Source organism: Rattus rattus, chromosome 1 (genome assembly GCF_011064425.1).
Source record: "Rattus rattus isolate New Zealand chromosome 1, Rrattus_CSIRO_v1, whole genome shotgun sequence".
Lineage (NCBI taxonomy): Eukaryota > Metazoa > Chordata > Mammalia > Rodentia > Muridae > Rattus > Rattus rattus.
This window is the reverse complement of record NC_046154.1, coordinates 211,495,324-211,518,652: the sequence shown is the minus strand read 5'-3', so window position 1 is coordinate 211,518,652 and position 23,329 is coordinate 211,495,324. Positions and strand designations below refer to the sequence as shown.

General features: G+C 43.5%; 1 protein-coding gene across 2 annotated transcripts in view; it reads left to right on the top strand.

The window, feature by feature from the left end:
- Ubr5 (ubiquitin protein ligase E3 component n-recognin 5) overlaps positions 1 to 23,329 on the top strand; it is a 107,385-nt gene that overhangs the window by 9,815 nt on the left and 74,241 nt on the right. For both annotated transcript variants that reach the window (XM_032914587.1, XM_032914586.1), the window contains exons 2-3: positions 22,367 to 22,411; positions 22,897 to 22,978. In XM_032914587.1, coding sequence (XP_032770478.1) covers positions 22,367 to 22,411; positions 22,897 to 22,978 — 127 coding nt within the window. The remainder of the gene's footprint in view (positions 1 to 22,366; positions 22,412 to 22,896; positions 22,979 to 23,329) is intronic.

Below are 23,329 nucleotides of genomic sequence, written 5' to 3'. Positions count from 1 at the left end.
TTACCGCTGGGTCTAGAGGATCCAGTGCCCTCTTCTCAGGCATTAGGCATGAACACGGTACACAGACATATGTTGGCAAAACATCTCTCAAAAATTAAATGATACATTTTTATAAAGAAATTAGGAAGAGTTTTTATTGACTATAATAATTGTATTTTAGATTGTTGCTTACAAAACTTTAATGAATCAATAAGCGTTTTCTTCCCCATTAGTTTGGGCCATATTTCTGTGGTATAGGACCAAAAGTATTGAGAACCCACCCATTTTATAGTTTGCCTCTGCTCTCTGCTCCAGTGTGAACTGCACTTTCAGAATTCATTTATGAGGAGTCTCACATCCTTGTCCAAGCTAACACCAGTTCTGATAAATAGGCTTGCTGGCTCATTCGTGTAGTCAATAGCATTGGGAGGCCGAGGCAACAAGATTGCCATGATTTCTAGGCCAACCTGGGTTATAGAGTAAAACTGTTGACAAACCTTCCTGTACACCCAGAAAATTTTAACCAGAACAAAACCAATACCCTCCAACCCCAGCCACTTACAGCCCCCCATAGCCCCCGGAACTAATGAGGTGATTTGCACTCGCTTCTCTGGGACTCTTCTTTAAGAGGCACGGGGAGACTGAACTGTGATGGGTGTGTGTGTGTGTGTGTGTGTGTGTGTGTGTGTGTGTGTGTGTGTGTGACAAACAGACACACACAAACTGAAGTGTGATGGGTGTGTGTGTGTGTGTGTGTGTGTGTGTGTGTGTGACAGACAGACACACACGGAGTGTTTCCTTGACCAAAAGTAATTTGTGTTGCATGTGGTAGATTCACTAGAGAGACTGTCCATCTGTCTAGTGAGATCCTGTTCTGTTTGTCTCCCTCCCCCAGCAGGAGTCACTTAACTTGTCCACTGCTCTGTGGCATCATCTGCATCTAGAAGTTTTTTAAAGAGACACCAAGTGATGTCGTCACTGTGGCTCAGTCTGTTTTAAACATCCTTCCTTTGGAATCCAGGGTTTGTGTATGAGAAATACATTCCACTGTGTACTATACTTTCTCTTAATATGCTTACATTTCTAGAGCTGTTTAAAATTAATTTTTATCTTTTTAAGAAACACATTGGTTTTTTTCTCCCCATAAAATGATTTTGTTCTTTTAACAGGTGTTCTGATGAATGCCTGGGGTTAGAGAGTCATTGAGAGGGAGGGAGAGAGGGAGGACTTTAGTGTTGTGTACAGGATGACTCTTCTTTGAGAGAAGTATAGGAACCGCTTTGTCTTCTGCATTCAGCAGCAGAGGATGAACTCAGATTGCTGCAACAGACTCATCAGATCTCTGTTAGGATTCGGTTACTGCCAAGTGAGTGTAGAACCAGGACAGTGATGTGTTGGTTCTCTTGGCAGTTGCTCACCTTCCTATGACTTCTGAGAACATTTGCATCTGCATATGGGAGTCAGTAGGTGTCATGGCCACACTGTACTTCCAGAGGAATTGTTGTTTGGCAAAGCTCTTGAGTGGCAGTGTGTCTCTGTAGCCTCTGCTTCTTTCCGTTGCTAGGAAGCATCTGCCTTCCTTTCACAGACATTAGTCACTCTTATTTTATTTGGCTGTAGTATTTATTTATTTATAAATAAAAAGGATTTTGCTGTGTAGTCCAGGCTTGCCCTCAGCCTCCATATTGCTGGATTACAGGCATGGCCATTATCCCCCCACCCTCCCCACTTGTCTAAGAATGCTGTGTCCCCCAAACCTGAAGGTTTTGGCATGGAAAGACCGCTCCTCTCAATATTATTTATATAAGTAGCATATCCCAGTTGGATTGTAGTGAGTCATTGATTCAGGCTTTTTCCAGGTAGAGTTCTTGGTTTACTATAGGGCTGCTTTCTCATAGTACCTGATGCCCACTGTCATTAGCAACACAATGTGAAGAGTACCATTTAAAGGGCTCTGAGCTATCCTTTGTCCTAAAATTACTTGTTACACAAGAGGGTAGCCTGTGGTGCACAAGGTCTGGGTCCATCCTTACCCTGGAAAACAAGATTAGTTGGTGACAGCAGATGATAAGAGCTAAACCGCTGGGTCTCCATTGCTCCTACCCTTTCTTCCTCCTGTACTTCAGTTCATAGCTGTCATCAAAGGAGAATATTCTGGTGAATATAAGCACACATGCATGTCTTCATGCACACTCACTGTATAAGAACAGAACGCAAGGAATCATTTATAATATTTTGTTTACATTTTGTTTTTAACCATAAAATTGACAAAGAAAAAGATAGAAGCCAGGAAGTGGTGGCTCTTGCTTTAATCTCCGCACTCTGGAGATAGAAGAAGGAATCTCTTGAGTTTGAGGACAGCCTGGTCTACAGAGCAAGTTCCAGAACAGCCAGGACTACACAGAGAAACCCTGTCTCGAAAAACAACAACAAAATCAGGTTAAGTTATACAGACATTAGCCTCTCCCAGAACTCTAAGGTACTCAGAGGGAAGCTTACAGTTTGTTTGGGTAGAGAACTAGGCCACCGGCAAGTGGCAATGCTGCTTGATTGGTAAGGGAGTAGTTGAGCTTTTAGCCTGTGCAGATCCTGGCTGTGCTGTTCTCAGAGCTTAAGGGCAGTGCAGATGACCTTCCCTTTTGCCTCTCACAGCGAGCATGTTCCTCCGGGAACCTCTGCAGACCAGCTCTTCCTTGCTCTTTGGGTTGAGAAGTGTTTGGAGCTTTTTCTGAGTCATCAAGAAAGAGTAAGGCCAAAGATTAGACATTCCAAAGAGTAACTTACTGGGGTTGTACTGTGGGTCATTTTTTTTTTCTTTATTTTGAAGCAGTTATAGACTAGTAAGAAGGTTGCAAGAGTGGTAGAGTTTTCATGTAACTACGCTGTGTGGTTTTGGCATTTTGTCCGGGTACTAGCAATAGAAAAGAACACTTTCTTGAGCTGGCAAAGATGGCCCAGCAGGCAAAAGTGTGTGCTGTAAGCCTGACAGCCTGAAGCCGGAAGCCACGTGGAGGAGGAGAGAGGACACTGCCAGTCCTATGTCCTCTGACCCCCATGTTTGGTTTACACAGGCACACATCCCTGTCCCCCAGGAAACAGATGTAATTAAGTTTTCTCTATTAGGTACTTTTGAGAGTTATTAATCTTGTTTTTGTGTTTATTACTTATTGTTGAGCTGAGATATGGCCTGACTATATAATAACCCAACCTAGTCCAGAGCTCAGGGAGATCTGCCTGTTCCTGCCTCCTGAGTGCTGGCCTGATAATTAGAATTTCAATTACAGTTCAGAGCGCTGTGTGTGTGTGTGTGTGTGTGTGTGTGTGAGAGAGAGAGAGAGAGAGAGAGAGAGAGAGAGAGAGAGAGAGAGAGAATAGATGATACATGTCGACAGTGTTTTTGTTTGTCTGCAAATGAAAGGCTCACTGCCCTTAAATCCTGGTTGCTGTTTCCCTGTGCTTTGACTCTGGTGGAAGAGCATTGATGGCATTGGGTAGCGGGGCTTACACTCTGCATGCCTTTCTGCTCACTTGCTCACTGTGGGCAGTTGTCCTGTGCTGTAGATAATGACATAGCACAGAGGTACGTAAAATGAGAACCTGACTCATCTGACTCTTCTATTGTTACTTAGCTTGTTAGTAATATTGTGAGGACTTTGTATGTGTGTCTGCATTTCTTTAAGATAATTTATTTAAAATAGGACTTTGTCATTAATTTAGCAAGATTTTGGAGCCTCTGCTACATGTCAGTCTTTCTGGGCATGCCAGCTCCTATATGGTTGTTCGTCTAAGAGGATTCAGGATCCTTCATCTGAGGTGGTAACCTAGTCTAGGGAGGAGGGAAGGTTGACTGAAAATGCTTTTAAAATGAGGCTGGGGTAGTGAATAGGTGGTAGCTTAGTGGGATGATGGAGGGCTGTGAGGTGCCTGATAGGGAAGTGAGCAGAACAGAGAGCTTTCTAGGCAGAAAGAAACACCTTTGTCAGCCTGGGCTTCACAGCAAATTGAACTCAGATCTGTTCACCTGCTTCTGCTTTTTAGTGCTGGATTAAAGGTATGCACCATCATGTCCTCCCGCCTGTCCATATATCGCTCTATCTTGGGGTCTCAAGTTCTTTGGGCTGGCCTCAAACTCATTTCGTAGTTGAGTCCCTGGTACTATTTACTGCCTCTACTTCCCAGCATGCATCATTATGCTCAGTTTATGTACTTTTCTGGGATGAAACTTTGTGCATGTTAGATAAGCTTTGGGCCATCTGAGGGCATGAGACCCACAGCTAGATTATGAGTTTTAGGGAAAAAATGAATTCAGTCTTGATTTCAAAAGAGTTATGTTTTGTTATTTATGTGTTGTGGTGTAGGGTACATGTGCATGTATGTGCTACAGCCAGTGCTGAGTCCTGTTCACTTTACACGCTGACACGCCTGGGTTCTGACCATGAGCTCTGCGGTCTGTGTGACCAGTGGTTGCTGTTGGTTGTAACCTGTGGAGCCAGCTCAGCCGCCGCCGCCTCCTCCTCCTCCCCCTCCTCCTCCTCCCCCTCCTCCTCCTCCTCTTCCTCCTCCTCCTTCTTTTCCTCTTCCCCTTCCTCCTCCTTTGTTTCTGGTTTTGACTTTGCCTTTCCTTGAATGAAATGGAGAAGACCTTTCCAACCTGCGGACCTTCTCTGTAGTTTTGTAATTCTTCTGATGCTGACTACTGTTTTTGAAGTTTCTAGTCAGGTGTCGTAGTTTACACCCGTGGTTTGTAATCCAGCAGTGAGGAAGGAGGCTGAGACAGGTTGATATGTCAGCTTGGGCTAGACTCAGACCTCCTTTGAAAACAAATACATTTTTTTTTTCTAGTGTTCAACTATGAGTGTTTCCAAACATGCAGAAAAAATCAAAACAAACCAGTACATTCTCTGATACTCTACCTCATAGGCTTAGTTAAATGTCTTCCATGTTTTCAAAGTGAATGCATTCATATATTATACTTCACTTAGCTGTTTGAGAGTCTGATACTTAATCCCCTATATGTGGGTTTTCTATACCACTTTGCTTTTGTTTTTTACGAGGCGATGGGGGGAAGGAGGACAAGGTTTCTCCATGTATCCCTGACTGTTGACCAGGCTGGCTTCAACTCAGAGCTCTGTCTGCCTCTGCCTTCCAAGTGTGGGATTTAGGTGAGTGCCACCACTGTCTAGTGGTGCCACCACTTTACCATTTTTACCCCTTATAATTTAAAAAAAGATAGTCATCCAGGAAATGGTGCATATTTAAATTTTTCTACTTGCCTTATATTGATATAAAACAGTTTTCAAAACAAAAATTTTCATTTGAATTTTATCATGAAGACATTTTTACAAACATGTTTGGTTATGTTTTTCTTTAGGGATATACACATAACACACACACACAGACACAGACACACACACACACACACACACACACTCACTCTCATCCTGTATTCAGGCTGTCTACTTTTTTTTTTTTTTTGGTTTTTTTTTTCGGAGCTGGGGACCGAACCCAGGGCCTTGCGCTTCCTAGGCAAGCGCTCTACCACTGAGCTAAATCCCCAACCCCAGGCTGTCCACTTTTATTTTGAGACCGTAGCTGTGGCAGGTCATAGACTTTCAGATCGACCTGCACCTCCCACCCCCCTTGCTGTGACTAAAGCCCTGTGCCCCCACACCTGGCCCACCATTCTATTCTTGAAACACATTTTCTGTTTTCATTAACTTAAACTTTTGTTTTAAAAACTGGATCTCAGGGTTGGTGAGAGATAGGCTGGTTGGTAAATTGCTTGCTGGCTATGCATGAGGAACTAAATTCTGTCCCTGGCACCCAAGTAAAAAACTGAGTGTGTGTCCAAAACCAAACCAAACCAAACTAAACAAAAAGAGTTGGGTCTGGGGGCGCAGGGTTGAAATCATAGCACCAAGGAGGTCCCTGGGCTCCCAGCCAGTGAGGCCAAGATCCCAGTGAGAGATGCTCTCTAAAATGAGGGAGGGCCAGATGAGAAATGACACCGAGTCTGGTCTCTACACTCGTGTGCACACTGGTAGGTGCATCTCGCACAGAACACACACGTACACAGTATTTTAGAAACGTCTCTCCTTTAAAAATAAAGACCAGGTGTCATGCCTTCTCTGGTCTTGAGAATCCTGATCTGAAACGGCCACAGGGTGAAAATTACAGGGTGCCACTGTGCCGGCCTCATTGGTGCTGAAATGTGGATAATTTGTTTTCTGATTCAGTGTTGTGTCTTACAATGTATTCTCAATATTACTTTTCCTAGACCTAGTGAAATGAGCCTTGTGTGATCTCCACTTTTACTTTGGGAATATTTGCATTGTACTGTGTTATGGTTAGATAACACCTTACACCCAGCCTCTGCTTGAGTTCAGTTTGTAGTCTTGGACTGGGAGGTGTTTAGAGATCTTTTCTAAGAGATAAGCCGGTGGCCATGGTTTGGGTCTTAGCTTTATTTCTTTTGCAGGATCCTGCTAGGGTGAGGAGTCAGGCTGTTGTTGTTGCTCGATCCTGCTACCGGCTGTGCTGTAGGAGGGTCCTGTAGGTGAGGAGCTGTGGGAATGGATTACTGTGTGTGCAGTTGTTAGCCTGTCAGGGCTGTGTTAGTTACCAAGGTAGACAAGGGAACCTGGTTTGTTGCTGTTGATGCTCTTTAAGGAAAGGTCTTTATTTGTGCAAAGATATATGAATTTGAAAAGAATGTATTTGAGTTAATGTGTAAGGGGGTTTACGAGTGTGGATTAATGTGAAGGATTTCCTTCCTTCCTTCCTTCCTTCCTTCCTTCCTTCCTTCCTTCCTTCCTTCCTTCCTTTGGCAGTGCAGGGATTGTGCCACAGGGTCTCCTGTACTTTGGCAAGTGCTGTGCCAGGAACACTGAGCTCCACCCTCTAAGTCCCTGGCCTTGTTTTTAATGTAATTCAGTTACAGGAAGATGTCCAAGCATAGCTGAGGCTTTATTCCTAGGCAGTGGGAACGAAGCCAGAGGAAACAGTGAGCTCCTCTTTGATCATCACTCGGCTTTTATGGCCTAGGCATCACAACTCACGTCAGGCTCACTGGGTAAAACAACATAGACCATTTGCTATTATTACCTGTCACTTCTGGGGCTTTACAGAGCTCAGCTGCTTGGGCCCTGTTCTGGTCTACCCTATGCAGTTGCGCTTGAACACTGCCATAGTGGCTCCATAGGTGTGTCTTCAGCATGGAGGCCACAGGAACCTTAGCCTTCTTTTGTGGCAGCTCAGTGTTTGGAAGACTCAAGAACGGCTTTTATGTCTGACTTAAGCTTGGGCCACGTGACTTCATTGATGCCTCACTCTTTCTGAGCCGAGCACATGTACTGAGGGAGGGTGAGTAAACTCAGGGGCAACTGCAGCTCAGACTTTCTTCTGAGCCACTACTAAGAAAGGTGATGAGCCAATACTAGTAGACCTAGCCGTTCAGAAAGCGATTTGGGTACCGTGAGCAGAGTGATACTGTGCATTTCATACAGCAGCACTGGCAGTCTGACACTGATTGCACACAGTGCACATAGTATGTCTGGTGGAAGTATAACTTAGAATCATCGTGGTACCTCAAGACAGAAGTGTTGGAGTGGACATGGCTGTCACAGAGCCCCTCAAGAGCACAGAGGTTAGAGTAACAAGGGACCAGAAGCAGGGTTACCGCAGCCTGTTGATGAGGTGTCTCAGTGAGGAAGTGTGAGCCACCAGCTACTCTTCCCTGACCTAGACTGAATGTGGCCAGTGGTTAGTATTTAACTTTGTGTTTTACTGTGAAGATAGCATTTCTTTGTCCATGAGTTCCTTGTGTTGATTGGTCAGACTCAGGGCTGGCTGCCTTTCTCTGCAGACACATGACCTGGGTTAATGGCTCTGCTCTACTGTGTTGAGTTGTGCAATTGTTCTGTGGAGTCTGTGCTCCAGGCTTTCTCCCAGGCATTGAATGATATGAGAAGAAATTTGCATTCAGTAGGTTTCATAAGGAGACTGGGTTCCAGAAATCTTTTTGGGTGGCTGTCGTAGGGTCACTCTTGTTGTGATGAAACACTGTGACCAAAAGCTACTTGGGGAGGAAAGGGTTCATTTCACTCACAGTTCCATAGAATGGTTTCATCATTAAAAGCAGTGAGGGCAGAAACTCAAGCAAGGCTGGAACTTGGAGGCTGGAGCTGATGCAGAGGCCATGGAGGGGTGCTGCTTACTGGCTTACTCCCCTTGGCTTTCTCAGCCTGTTTTATAGAACCCAGGACCACCAGCCCAGGCATGGCACCACTCACCATGGGCTGGACCCTCCCACAAGAGTCGCTAATTAAGAAAATGCCCTATACACTTGCCACAGCCCAGTCTTACGGAGGCATTTCCTCAGTTGAGGTTCCCTCCTCTGATGACTCTAGTTGTGTCAGACTGACTTAAGACTAGCCAGCATAGTAGGTTATTACTGTAATAAATCACTACTATAATAAATGTACCTTTCCCACATGGGAAAATGGCATTAGCACACGTTGGAGTGTATTAGAACCAGGACTGGGGAATGAATGCTCAGTGTTTATCTCACTTGCCCATCATGGCGAGGTTCTAGGATCAATCCCAAGTACTGTAGAGGATGAGGGTTTGCTAGAAATGGACACTATGTAGCTTTGCTGAAAGGGATGTTCTGATGTTTATAGTTAATTTTAAAAGTAGTATTCATCATACATTTTTCATGTTTTTGAAGCTTTTAATTGAATAAGACATGCAGTGAGTGAACTTACAGTAAATATTGTATGCCTGTGAAAAGACAGGCCCAGTGTTTATTTTGCTCACACAGTTCCTGTTGTTCTTTTTTGATCATCTATTTGAAATCAAAAGAAGCCCTGTCTCCGGCCTTCTGTTGCCACTGGAAGATGAGGACACAGGCACTGGCAGGTTTTTGGGCCTACATACATCTGAATTCAAAGTCTAGACTGACCAGAGTTTCCAATGAGCACTAATAGGAAGTGACCAATTAAGTAAAATCAGCTTTTAGACTTACTGGAAGCCAAATTAAACAGTGGCTAAGAAATTTCAGTGAGCATTATGTGCATCAAAGAAAATCTCTTTTCTTAATTGTGGTTTGAGGTAGTTTTAGTTTTCTATTTTTTTCTTTTTCTTTTTTCTTTTTGTGCTAGAGATAGTTAAACCCAGCAGACTGTGGGGTTTATAGTCTATAATAGTTTCTCTTTTATGTGAAATGGTACACTGGCAAAACCTAAAACTGGAAACGAGTTTGTTTTATGGCAGACCTTTCAAGTAAGCGTCACCAGGGTTCTGTGTGTAGAGGCTCTGATACAATAGGTGGTGAGGGTTGCCCTCCCCCGACCCCCCCAAGTCTTGCTGTGTAGCCGAGGCTGGCCTGATACTGTGCCATTATTCCAGAATGAACTCTTCTATTAAATCAAACTTTACATAGACATTTGAGCTGCTGGGGAACTGGGGCAGAGTAGCTGCTCTTGCTGTTTCTACTTTACCCCTGCTGATGAGAGGAGGACATGCTGAATAGGAACGGGCTAGAGGGGCCGGGGTGCTGGGCACCACTGCTGTTATTTATGGGCAGTGCTATTTTGGATGAAGAGAACATAGGTGAATCCAGGCACCACTTCTCCATTCAAAGATAAGCACCGAGAGGGGCTTGGCCGCACTTTAATACTAGCACTGGAGAGTCTGAGGCTGGAGACTTTCTTGTGAGTTATAGGCCAGCCTGGTCTAAATAACAAGTTGTGCCTAGGAGAGCTACAATGAGACACTGTCTCAAGAAAAAGAACTTGAAGAGGCATTTGAAACCTGTGACAACCACAAGATATAACTGGTCATAGAGTAACTGTGCCTTCCGTTTCTAAGCTCAAAGCCAGAGCGTGATAGCACTGTAATAATTAATCCCAGTAGTCTCCAGTCCACACTCTCATGCCAGCATGCCAGGATGGAGAAAGCTTCACAACTAAGCAAAGCACTCTGGTGTCAGACACGAACAATTCCTGCTTTCCTCATTGAACGATCGACCGTAAGAACTGTCACTGCACCAGGTCCCCTCTCCTCCCTCAGACCACAGGTAGGAGAGACATACACAATAGTAATCTTCAACAAAACAGACTTTAAAAAGCGCTTTTAAAGATGTACTCACTGGGGCTGGAGAGATGGCTCAGTAGCTAAGAGCACATGTGGCTCTTACAGAGGACCACCCATCTGACAGCTCACAGCCAACCCTCTGCAACTCCATCTTCTGCTCTCTGTGGCACCAGCCATGCAAGTAGTGCACAGACATGTATGCAGGGGAAATACTCATACACATAAAATGATAATTTAAAATTATTTGCAAGTGTTTTCATGTGGACACATGCTAAGCATCCTGAGTATTTCAGATCACCACCATGATTTAATTTGAAGGCCAGGCTTTTAAGTTCTAGATGTTGTGGTTAGAATTGGTCTGGCTTGTCTGCTTTATAGACACTGCCAAGCTAATAACTTGAAACTAGAAGAGTTTAGAGAAGTGTAAGGTGGAGTCCTTAGATTTGCTTCAAGTGGAGTGCAGAAAAGATTTGCAAACTCAGCAGCCTAAAGGTATCTTTTCTATTTTTAGAGAAGTGCCTGTGCAGACCTTTGTTTCCCCTGGAAATCTCTTCCCAAGGCACCTCCTGCCCGCTGACAGCCTCTGCTGGTCTCCTTACGTCCTCCACTTGCATTTGAAGGATTCTGAGTGCTGTATTTGTGTGGTATTTTCCCGGATACTTTTCTTTCTCTTAAAGCAGCTGGGACTTCTCACAACTTCTTGGACCCACAGCTCTTGGAATTACAGGCAGTTTCAGTCTACTTACTGAATTTACATAATTTAGATTTGGTTAGTGGGGACTTTGGGTCCCGTGGATGGTTGTGAACCTCCTTGTGGGTGCTGGGACTTGAACTCTTGTCCTGGAAGAGCAGCCAGTGCTCTTAGCTACTGAGCTTCCTTTATCTCTACAGCCCCAATTCAGATTTTTTTTTTAAGATCTAGAGGCTAGTTTAAATAAACAATTTACATGTAAGGAAATAAGAATTCTGTAAGAATTTCATACATCTTACAATTTAGGCTTTTAAGACAATCTCCTGAGAATTTCTGTTAATGTTTAGTAACATTTTAAAAGATTTTGTGTGGGGTTGGGGATTTAGCTCAGTGGTAGAGCGCTTGCCTATCGAGCTCAAGGCCCTGGGTTCGGTCACCAGCTCTGAAAAAAAAAAAAAAAAAAAAAGAAATGTTTAAAAGATTGTGTGTGTGTGTGTGTGTGTGTGTGTGTGTCTCTTATCTGTCTATCTCTCTGATTGTACTAATCAAATTTTAGAATTCTCCCTTCCATGTGACCTTAAGTATTTTTGGTGAATCTTAAATGTCTTTAGATGTGTTAAGAAATAGTTGTTTTCTTTATGTGCTCTATGTACCAGAATTATACTAAAGGAAGGCTTTCTGCATTAGAAGTTCATTGTTAAGAACCCAGTAGGTAGAGATTTTAAAGAGCATTTGGTACAATTTTCAGACTCATTTCTGAGTATATAAATCTGCTTTCAATAAGAAACAAGGTTTTTGGTGGATGAGTAAAGTTTGCCTGAGTAGTCCAGGGAAAACCTGTGGAAACCCCTGCTGTCTTCTTAAAGGCAGCAGATTGGCGTTGATTGGTAAAGCTCTGCCTGAGAGCTGTTTGCTTCATGTTGTTTCAGTTTAAAGAATGCAGCTCCAGCCGCATGGTGCATACTCCTAATCCAGGCGTTCAGAGACAACCTTCCTTCCGTCTGAGACACTGCTTTACAAAATGCTCTTGCTCTGTAGATACTTACCTGTAGGTCAGGTGGAGTTGTTCATGTTGTTAACTATAAAACAGATCTGTTCAGACTGGGTGTAGTGGTGCACATCTTTAATCCCAGCACTCAGGAGGTAGTGGATCTTTGTGAGTTTGAGGACAGTCTGGTCTACATACATAGCAAGTTCCAGGGCAGCCAGGGCTACACAGTGAACCAAGGGGGACACATTGTGTTGAGTTGGTGAAATGATAAGAAAAGTGGGGGTTTTTGTTTAAGAGATAGTATAGGCAGTTGTCTTTGCTCTTTGAGAGGAAGTCTAGTCTGTATTTCCCATGGTTCTGGGATAGAGAGATGGAAAAGTCTTGGTCTTCTTAACTCTTGGATTGCCTTAGCTATCAAATCAGTGTCCCTAGCTTCTGAAGATCTTATTAGAGAGTTTCTGTTTGGTTTCAATTTAGGGAACAAAAAGAGTCAGCAGAGTTAATAGATTCCTGTATATTACAGATCTTATAGAAGCATTAATAAGGTTTGTGAACTGTGAGTTTCTGAAGGTCCTGTCTTAAACCAGTCTCCTGAGTTGAAGCATTATGCTTAATCTCTCCAAATGGAAATGGACTTCTTGTGCTTATGAATGTTTTGGAGAATCCTTTGTATGTTTATGATATTTTAGAGTAGCCAGCCCTAGACTTAGCTAATGTCAGACCTTTAGCTGCTTAAGAGTTTTGAGTTAGCAATATGATGTGGGATGAAATTCCTAGTGTAAATGAATAAACAGTGCTCTTCCAAGTAAGTGCTCCTAACCGTTGAGCCATCTCTCTAGCCTCAAGAAATCAACAGAATTTGATAAGTGTATTTTTACTATAGTTATTCTTAATTTGGTTCATCTTAGAGGTTACAACATAGTGTGTTTGTTGCCAACAGAAACTACGCAGTGCCCAGACTGTCATTTCACAGTGTGAGGCTCAGGCAGGTCACTTAAACACGATAGGTGTTGGTTTACTTGTCCTAATGAGCTCTTGCCCTTTCCCACTTCTGCTGCCTTGGTCTCTTCAGCACATTTCCCTAGAAATGCCGATTTAGCTAAAGGGTTTGGAGAGACTGACTCCAGTGTGGATGACACTGGGAGACTTTATCACAGTGTAAAGTGATATTGAGTGTTTTCCAGTCTATCTGATTAACTCTTTTTTTGGGGGGGGGTAATTATCAAAGTATTTAGAAACTTACTTAGGCTGTTGCAGCACCAGCTGAGCTCGGGGTGTATCCTCCAGAGTGTTCTCGTACAGGATAACACTCCTTTTGTATGCTTTAAAGAACCTTCTCTGAGAGATGAGAGAGAGAGAGAGAGAGAGAGAGAGAGAGAGAGAGAGAGAGTGTGTTTGTGTGTGTGTGAGTGCGTGCGTGCGTGCATGCGTGTGTTTTGCTGCAGGTGCATGTGGAGGCATCTTTCTTCATAGGTTTCCATCTTACTTCTCTGAAGATAAGCTTTCTCACTGAGCTGGAAGTGCACTGCTGGCTCAACTGGTTGGTCAGCAAACTTGCAGCTTCCGTCTGTGTCTGTTCTTCACTGTGAGTTAGCAGGCATGTCTACTACACTTGGCTTTTTTATGTGGCTGCTGAGGATTTGAACATAGGTCCTCATGCTTTCTTAGCAAGTTCTTACCTACTGGGCAGTCTCTCCAGACCCTTAAGAAGTGCTTTACAGGGGTTGGGGATTTAGCTCAGTGGTAGAGCGTTTGCCTAGCAAGTGCAAGGCCCTGGGTTCGGTCCCCAGCTGGGGGGGGGGCGGTGGGGGGGGGAAGTGCTTTACATTATTACCAGTGAGGGGATGGGATAGAGCTGGAGAGAGATACAGGTAGCTCAGTGGTCAAGGGCACATGCTCTTCTTCCAAAGGACTTTGGTTTGATTCTTAGCACCTATAAGGTGGCTTGCAGCCATCTGTAGCTACAGTTTTTTGGCCTCCCGAGGCATTGGGCATGTGTGTGGTGTACTTGTATACATTTAGGCAAAACACTCTACATAAAATAAAATTAAACTCTTTAAAATTGTTTTTGAAAAGGAAAGAAAAAACTATGACTCTACTATTTTGAAATAATGTAGGGCTTAGAGCTAAGGAATATGAATTTATCAATGTGTAGTTAGTAAACGTGTAATGTGTTTGCTAGTAAGGATTTAGAAATTAATGAACTGTTTTTTTTTTTTGCCTTTTTAGAGTTTGCCAAACAAGGGCAACAGGGTTATGTAACGCTATGGAGGGAACATTGGACTTAAGAAAAGTGCTTGGCTTCATGGGGTTCAGGGTGACTGACTGGTTTTCCAGTAGCTGAGTTACCGGCGACTCTGGGGTTACAGTTGTACTGCTTGGCTGAGCGACTGTGCTGGAGAAAAGAACTGACAGGATGAAGTTTTGGACTAGGGGCTGCTGCCAAGGAGACAGGACTGGGAACATTATCTGAGAGCAGCAATCCACTGAACAGACCCGCCTCTCATGAGGAGAGTGCAAGCCCAGGGCGGAGGGTTACTGAGCGGCTGCAGCTTTCTGTCTACCCTGAGTCCCTAGGCTTGCTGTTCCTGGAGCCTCAGACTTTTACCAGACTTCAGGGCCTAAATTGGGCCATATTTAGCTTGGCAACCAGTTTAAGCTAGTGTGTGGCAGATTTGACATTCAGTAGAGCGTGCAATCTAAGGATGAAAAGTAGAAGTTTACAATATTGATGGAATAGCCACTATTTACTGAACAGTTAAGTGATTGGCTCTGTCCAAGATACATTACAAAATCACCTCTAACTGCTCTCTCTGTAAGCACCTCTACCAGACTGGTGGTTACATTTCCACTTGCCGGAAGCTTTCTAAGGTCTGTAAGGTTAAATAAAGCCAGCCAAAGTAACAGTGGAGCTGGGGCAGGGGCCTGGGGCACTCACCTGTGCTGTCCAACCCCTCATCAGAGCTTGGTTAGCAGCTCAGGACATGACCATTTCAAAGACAAAGAGCTGCTACTTGCCCTGTTTAATAAGGGCAACAGGAAGCCAGCCTGTAGATCTGAAAAGCTGCTCAGCCCAACAGTCTGATGGAGCCTTGGTCAGGCTCATCTTAAACCCCGAACAATCAGATTTCATTACAGGTATTTTATTGTAGCTTATGGTTTATGTCAAGGGTAAGAGTTTTCATATATTATGAAGTAGTCTGTTCTGAGACTTTATTTGTGAGTAGAATTAAAACTGGGTCTGGAATGATTAGAACACATCTGCAGTTGGCCAAGACCTTCCTGTATGAGGCTGCAGGGCTGAAGAATGGATGGGGTGTGTGAACGTTGGCTGGGTGCTGCACTCTTGGACTATTGCTCTAAAGTGGTCTTGTCATGTTGACAGGGTTTGGTTCCTTGTAGTACAGTTTATTGTTTAAAAATAAAGTTAACTTGTAGTAGTGGGGTGCACCTTCAGTGCCAGCCCGCACTCAGAGGGCAGAGGCATATGGATCTGTGGTTTTGAGGCCTGTCTGGCCTAGTTACACAGTGAGTTCCTGGCCAGAGCTACCCAGTGAGGCCTGACCCTGTCTCAGGGGAGGGGGAGAATAAAGAAGTGAGATGAGGCAGGACTTACAAAGTTATCAAAAGTAATGTGTAAAAAGGCCCTATCTTTGACCTTTTTGTCTGTCTGGCACGAGACTTCTTTCCCTTTTCCTGTTTTGCATGGAGTTGAAAATAACGTGGTTGATTTTTAGTTTAAAGGAAAATGACTCATTTTTGTGTTTGGCATTCCCTCCAGAGTGTTTCTTTCAGATGGTTTGGGTTTTGTGTCTCCTTGGCTTATATTATCTGTAACATGAAGTAGGAATTTCTAGTCAAAGAAATTAGATTCGGGGAAGAAAGAATTTGTGTTGTAAAGAAGTTACTTTATTTCTTTATTGTAGTTTGCAGAAGGTTTTTGTGACCCAAATTTTGTTGTTTTCGTTTCAGAAATTTTTTTTGTCGTTGAGGTTTTAACTGGAAACCTTTTTAGAGGATGTGGATGAAGAGATGAGCATTTACAAACTTGCATCACAGAAAGTATTCACAGCACATGTTTAGAAATGTCCTCATCCTGATGCCTCTTGAGGTTGAGTGAGTGTCTTATGTCGTTTACATAAGTGACATAAAGTGACAGTCTTTCCTAAGTGGTAAAGCAGATACAAGTCCTTCATGTGAGTGGTGATTCAGAAGGCAGAATGGAGTGGATGTTTCTCCTTCACAGCTGTCATTTGTGCTATGATGGGTCATTGAAGAGTAATGTTAGATATTTGTTACTACTGGGCATGGTTCCCTTTGGGCAGGCAAGGAATTAGACCGGTTAGGATGATGTCAGACCAAACATAAAGGGAGGAAATGTGGACAGGCTTGTAGGGGTTCGAAGCCTGAGATCAGGTTATATATCACCAAGGAAATGGCCTTTTCCAGGGAAGGGGTGGTCCTTTTTAAAGTACATAGCCAGCTTATTTTGGTTGATTTTTGTGATTGCTTGTGAGAAGATGGTTAATGATTTTTGCCATTGTGTGTGTTATTTTAAAAATTTCATTTATTGATGGTTTAACTGTGTGTGCATGTGCATGCATGTGTGTGGTGTATAAGTATATTTGCACAATCATGTTGTTATTTTGTGTGTGATGTGTGTGACTGTCTAAAGTCCACGGTCACTATCACCCTGCCTTTATGTTGGTGCTGGGGATCTGATGGCAGCGCTTCATATTTGTGTAGCAGACACTCTGCTCCCACACGTGTGCTCTAGTAAAACCGCATGCTCCCACACGCATGCTCTAACATAGAACCGCCTGGAGATTTCACAGTCATTCTGGGATTGTCTTCTTAATCGTCCTCACATTTGAGGTATGATTCAGACTCAGTTATAGGTAAAATAGTGGTCCTTTAGTGAAAGACTGAAGCTTTGCCCAAGCCATGCCAAGAGTGATAGGCTTCCTTGCATTTAGAGGGAACAGCATCTCATTTTAGAGTGTTCTTGGTAAGGCAGCAAAATATATAACTCTTGAATCTTTGTGTCTCAGTGTAGATCACCTAAACACTTAAGTGTGGTAGACCGAGAAAACCATCGGCCGTGTGGAGGAAGAAGCTTTTTGGTGGCCATTTTGCAGTTGTAGATTAGATTGTACCAGTGAGTTTCTTTATAGAAGCTATTATATTTGAAGGGATAACTGACAATTTGGTTACCCATGCTGGGGTTTAAACAGATTTTCCCCCTTTTAAAATGAAATGACTGTCATTTTAGAAAAAATTTTTTAAGAAAAACAACTGGGTGGTATTTGTTTTCTAGTCTCATTGCGTTTTCAAACCAGAACTTAAGCTTTCTCAGAAACTCTGGGAAGCCTGTCATTGTGGGCTTGACGCTGTAGTAACATGAGCAGCAATAGTTTTGACACTCTGCAAAAGAATTTTTCATATGACTAGCATATGCCACTACAGATGAATCCTGCCTGGATTCGTGGAGCACAGCCAGGTTCAGCATTACCCTGAACTGTTCAGAAAGCATCGTTTAGTTACCTACAAACCACACTGAAATGCTCTGCTATCAGGGAAGGGCTCCTGCTTGGCACCCTAGGTGTCCAGGAGTAACTAAGTAGCTACAATTAGGCTGCACACATCTAGTTGTATCTGGAGGCAGGGACAGGTGGACCTGAGTTCAGGGACAGCCAGGGCGACAGAGAAACCTTGTCTTGAAAAACAAACAACCACCCCCACCCAAAAAAAAAAAAAAAAAGCAAAAAGAGTATATCTTTCCCAATTTTTTTTTTTTGGAGCTGGGGACCGAACCCAGGGCCTTTGCGTTTGCTTGGCAAGCGCTCTACCACTGAGCTAAATCCCCAACCCCTAAATTTTTAATGTATTTGTATTTGTCTTGGCAATGCATGTCTTCTCTGGTGGAATACCAAATGATGAATTTAAGATTCTCTTAATCATGGTTTAGGTCTGCAGTCCAATAACCTTTCCTGGCTTGTTCTAATTTTTTTATGAATCAAACCCTTTATTCCTAAATAAAATTATGGTTATATAAGAACGTCATTCCACAGTTGTTAGCTAGTCAGAAGTTAGGGTGGGGTCACTTTGAAGGCTGTTTTCTAAAGTGGTTATTGATAGGTAAATTAGTGAGTTTTTGTCTCGGTGTTAGCTGATTTGCTTATAAAAATATGGAGGCTGGGGATGGAGCTCCGTTGTAGATTGTAGATTCAGTACCCACTGTTCTATAAACCATGTGTGGGAGGCACACACTGGATCCTATCTCTTAAGAGGTGGATGCAGGAGGATCAGAAGCTCAAGGTCATCGTTGGCTACATCGTCAGTTCGAGGTCAGCTTGGGTTACATGAGAACCTGTCTCAAGCAGCAATAACAGCAACTCCCTCCGAGCACTCCCCCATTCACATGGGCAGATAATGAAATAACCTCAAAACGAACTTGTATATTCATGTAGTTATTGGTTGTTCTTTAGAAGCCTGGAGGTTAATTTTATTGGTATTGAGACCAAGAATCTATTTTTCTGAAATGGATTATAAAGTACCTTACTCTTCAGTGATGGGATTGTGTGGAAGGCTAGGGAAAGACTCGGCAGGTCCACTGTAGTATGTCTGTGTAGACACTTCGGACAGGATGTTCACAGTGGAATGTGACGTGAATGGTGGCTACAGATGTCTGTGGGAGAAGGTTAGGGCCGCCAGGAAACATTGCCAGTCAATGGTGTCTGAACTGGACACACATGGGCTCAGTGGGAATGGCTCAGACGGAAATGTGCTGAGGGCAGACCACACACGGTGATTGCTGGTAAATGGGAGACCTGAGTAAGTCTCCTTGCTTAGTTCTGCATGCATGGGAAGCAGCACTTGGAGAGAGGGTAGGATGTGAGGAGTTAGTTGCCGTCTGTCCCTGGTAGCCAAAGCTTCAGGGATCTCCACGCTTTTGGGCTGTGTGTGAATGTTGAGAGATGTGGTATGTGGCAGGAAGTAGGCAGAGAGTTTAAAGAACCTTACTGTGTGCCCTGTCTAAGTAGGATCTGTGAAAATTACCTTTGGAATCTACTTTGGGAAAGTGGGACAGGCCCCGTGGGCTTTAGCTCTTAACAGGTACTGTGAAGAAAGTGTCGGCTTGCCTCTTAGAGTCTCGTCTCTGCATCTGAAAGTCATATGTGTAAGAGGCACTGAGTTGGAGAATGGGGTACATCTTTAGTATTGAACAACACAGTGAAGGAGTTGCCGTAGGCTTATTGCCGGCCTGCCCAGCTCTGTGTTAGTGCCCCTCACAGGCTCGCCTGTCTGCTCTAGCTCTGAGGTTATTTTGAAACATTTCCGTATAAGTGAAATTTGATGAGCTTTAGACTTATCTTTTTTTTAAAAAGGAAGAGAAATGTTACTCTCGTGTTACTGACATGAGAAGAAATCTAGCTTGTGCAGAAGTGTTGACTTCTGCACGGAGCTCCTTTACAGTAAGTAGACTAGTGCGGCGGCTACATAAGGCACGAGGGAAGCAGCCGTGTAAGTGGATGTATTGGCCTGTGCACACTCAGAGCTGTGCTCTGTCCTGCAGAGGGAAGTGGTAGAACCTACCTTGAGTAGAACCTACTTGTGCTTGAGGCTTGCCTTGTCAGTAGGCTCTGGAGCCAGTTGACTTATAACTGCCCTGAGATTTGAAAGAACAATCCATTTTATGTATTTCTGAGGTTGAATTTATGAATTGAGTTGATATTCAGTAAAACATTCTAGGTGACTATATAAAATATAGTCTGTTCATATATGAGGTTTCAAATGGATAGGAAAACATATATTATATATGTGCACACATGTCATGGCATTCTTGTGGAGGCCAGAGGAATTTTGAAGAACTTAGTTCTCTCCTTCCCATCATGTGGGTTTTGGGGATTGAACTCAGGTCACCAGACTTGGCAGCAAGTGCCTGTACCTGCTGAGACATTTCGTGGGCCCTACCCTAGTAATAAATGCTACGTTTTCATAAACATTTCATGTGTTGATACACTGATACACTTGTTTGTTTTTTATTTATCAGTAAGAATTTTGAGACTGAAAAGACCAGCAGCGACTAATAGTCCCTCTTTATATGGATGAGAACCTGCAGAACTGAGCTGGAGAGGGGGAGAGGGAGGGAGAGGGGAGGGAGGGAGAGGGAGGGAGGGAGAGGGGGGAGAGGGACGGAGAGGGGGAGAGGAGGGAGAGGGAGAGGGAGAGGGAGAGGGAGAGGGAGAGGGAGGGGAGAGGGAGAGGGAGGAGAGGGAGAGGGAGAGAGGCCCTCAGCTTCTTACTGTGTCGTGGGTTCTGGTGTGCAGTTCACGGGTGCCTAGGACAGTTATTATGAGTTCTCTTTTTTTCCTTTCTCTTTTCGAGTCAGCGTCTTGTTATGTGCCCAGCTGTCCTGTGTCACTGTCCTGTGGACTGGCCACCTCGAGTGTTGAGACAACAGTGCGGCCTCACCATCTTTTTACCAGGGTGTTAAGAAACATCGAGTGTCAGATTTTGCACCTCTGGCTGCCCCGGATCTCACTGTGCACGTTAGTCAGGCATCACACTTGACCCTCTTGTTTCTGCCTCCTGGATGCTGGGAGTGCAAGCATGAACAAGCAGGCTGGGCTGTGAAGAGGTTGCATATGTGGGTGTGTATGTGAAGGTCAGGGAGCAGCTTTAGAGTTGGTTTTCCTCAACTTGATGTGGACTCTCGGGATTGAATTCACGGCACCAGGTTTGTTTACTTGTAGCAAACTCCTTTACTTTCTGAGCTGTCTGGCTGGCAATTTTTTTTTTTTTTTTTTTTTTTTTTTTTTTTGTTTGAGACAGTCTCACAATCCAGCCACTTTGAACTCGCTGTAGTCCAGTGAATTAATTCACATAGGCCTTCTTGTCTCTGTCTTCTGAGCACTGGGTTAAAGTGTGCACCACTGTGCCTTGGTTCTCGGGCTCCCTTTAACTGAGTTTTCAGATCATTTTATAAACTTAAAATTAGCTGGTATCAGAAATCATTTTCTCTATCTCTTTGGTAGTCTGTAATTTGCTCTTGAGTTTATGAGTTAATAAAAATTACTTTATCGTTTTGACATTCTCAAAGCTTAGTTTAACCCCAAAAGCATCTACATGACATACTCTTTGAGGCTACAGAAGTATTTAGTTTTTAGTTTTAGCTATTGTCCAGGTTTGAGAGAGATTTGAAGATCTCTTCTCCCAATTTGTATATTTTGAACCAATAAAAAAAGACATGCTAGTGAACAACTTACATTTTCCTGTGTGCCACCGCTGTGGTGTGGGGCATTTAAGCCCTAGCCCTTTGTCACACCATGGCTCTAGTCTGGGAAAAGTTTTGTGTGTTCTTTGTGAATGTGGGCTAGAGAAGTCTTCCAACCTCTGCTCCAGGTCTTCCAAAGCTCCTGTCAACCCTCTGGAACAACAGTCCCCGGCTATTTTGCCCTTGTTTTTTAGTTAGTTAGCCTTCTCTCACAGCTTATGAGTTCCACTATGCGTTGTTCTCCAATTTAATCTCGTTTTGAAACAGAAATGTGTTATTAATTGAGCAAACTGGAATTTAGTGGAAAAGCCTGACCTCCAGAACCCATGGGAACATGTTGTTAAGGAAAGAAAGCAAACTCGTGGCTGGGCTATAAGAGGAGAATTTGAGGGTTTAGATGGTGGGGTGCGTGGTAGTAAGAATGAAGTTACCAGTTTTTTGGTTTTGTGTTTTTGGAAAAATGAAAGCATCTGTTGCATGCTCTAACTACAGTATGTGCTTTGGTGGGCATCAGTTGGTGTGATGGTTGACAAAGATGAGCCTCAGTAGTGAGCAGCTTTACTGTAGCCGGCTGTAGACCTCAGAGATGCCTGGTTCTCCTTACTCACTCAGGGTCTGGGTCTCTCTGTAAGCTCTGTCTTAATGAAACATTTTAAAAGTTTATTTACTTTATATGTATGAGTATTATATGTATGAGTCTATGTGTTTGTAGACTCTGGGAGAAAGTCAGAGTTTCAGTTCGTCTACTGGACTCCCACCAACTCCTTCCGGCTAGTTCGCTGTTTCCTACTCTCGACCATCAGCTTTTTATCGTTGACACACAGTGATGTTTCCACACAGTGCACAGATTCTCTCTGCATCTCAGTTATTTAATCCATGATGTTCACATACTGTCAAAACGTCTTTGGCATAGACAGCAGTCGTTTGTCATACTCCCCCCAATCCCCAAAGGCTGGCCTCGTACTCACAGAGCTCTGTTTTCTGGGTTCTGGTATTAAAGGCGTGCACTACTGTGCCTGGGTTAAATTGCAGTTTTTAAAAATGAGTTTTCCATTGGGCATTTGCTCAGAGCTCAGGAAACTGCTCTCTACTACTGGTGTTTGTTACATAAACTCTAGAAGCCTCATTTTCCTGACCAGAAACGAGGTTAGCGTGGTCATTACTGGAGCCGCTGATGGGCTAGAAAGGGAAGGGAATTGCAATGACTGCTGTGATGTTAACTCACTTGGCGTGTTACTGTGGGTCAGCCCAGCACTGGTACGGGTCCGCTGGCGCCATCTTGTTCATACAGGACCAGCCCTGGTTTACTAACACTTGGCTTTTGTGTTTGAAGGTTGCGGGAAGTTTCAGAGAAGCTGAACAAGTACAATTTGAACAGGTAAGAATTTTAAGTTGTTGTAGATTTAGCTGGTTTTATGGTGCTGGAGATGCTAATCATCTGCCCTACCGTGGAGCTGTGTTTTCTTTCATTTTTATACCTTAGTCTAACATGATTAATAGGATTTATTAGATTAAGAATTAGATTACATTAAGAATCTTTTGAGATGTAGCCCTGACTGGCCTGGAATTTGATGTGTAGATCGGGCCTTGAACTCACAGCACAGAGACCTGCTGTTTGTTTTGGGATTAAAGGTGTGTACTACCACAGCTCTAACTCTTCCTATCAAAGTTAGGCTCATTTAAATTATAGTCTCCTCTCCGTTAATGCTAATTTTAAACTGTTTGTATACTGTGCAACTGTAGTGATTATGGTAGGTATCAGTTACTTTTATTTATTGCCTTAAAATTCCACTTAGGAATTAGTTCTTTCTGTGTGCAGTTAAAAGAAGAGTTTTATTTAGAAGCGTTTCCCTTGTTTCCTAGCCACCCGCCTTTGAACGTACTGGAGCAGGCCACGATTAAACAGTGTGTCGTGGGGCCCAATCACGCCGCATTTCTTCTTGAGGTAAATGAGTCACCATAGGCGGAGAGATGAAAACTGAACCATGCATTGGTTCTTCCTTTCTGGTCAAGGGGAGGCACTGAGAGTTCATCTATGCCCAGCTTTCCTTTGTGTAAATTCACTGGCCCAGAGAGTTGGGCGTAAATGATTTACTCCATCTTGAAACTAGTTAATAGTTGCAAGGGAAGACTCCTCAATGTAGTTATTATATAATTTTACTCCAGATTCTGCCGGGGCTGTCTTAAGGGTATCTTAATAGCCTTTAGTTACTGTGTGTTAAACTCTCCCACTCATGTTTGTGCTTCTTCTGGAGGGGACTTCCTTGTCTTCCAAGTTGACAGTAACAGGCAAAAT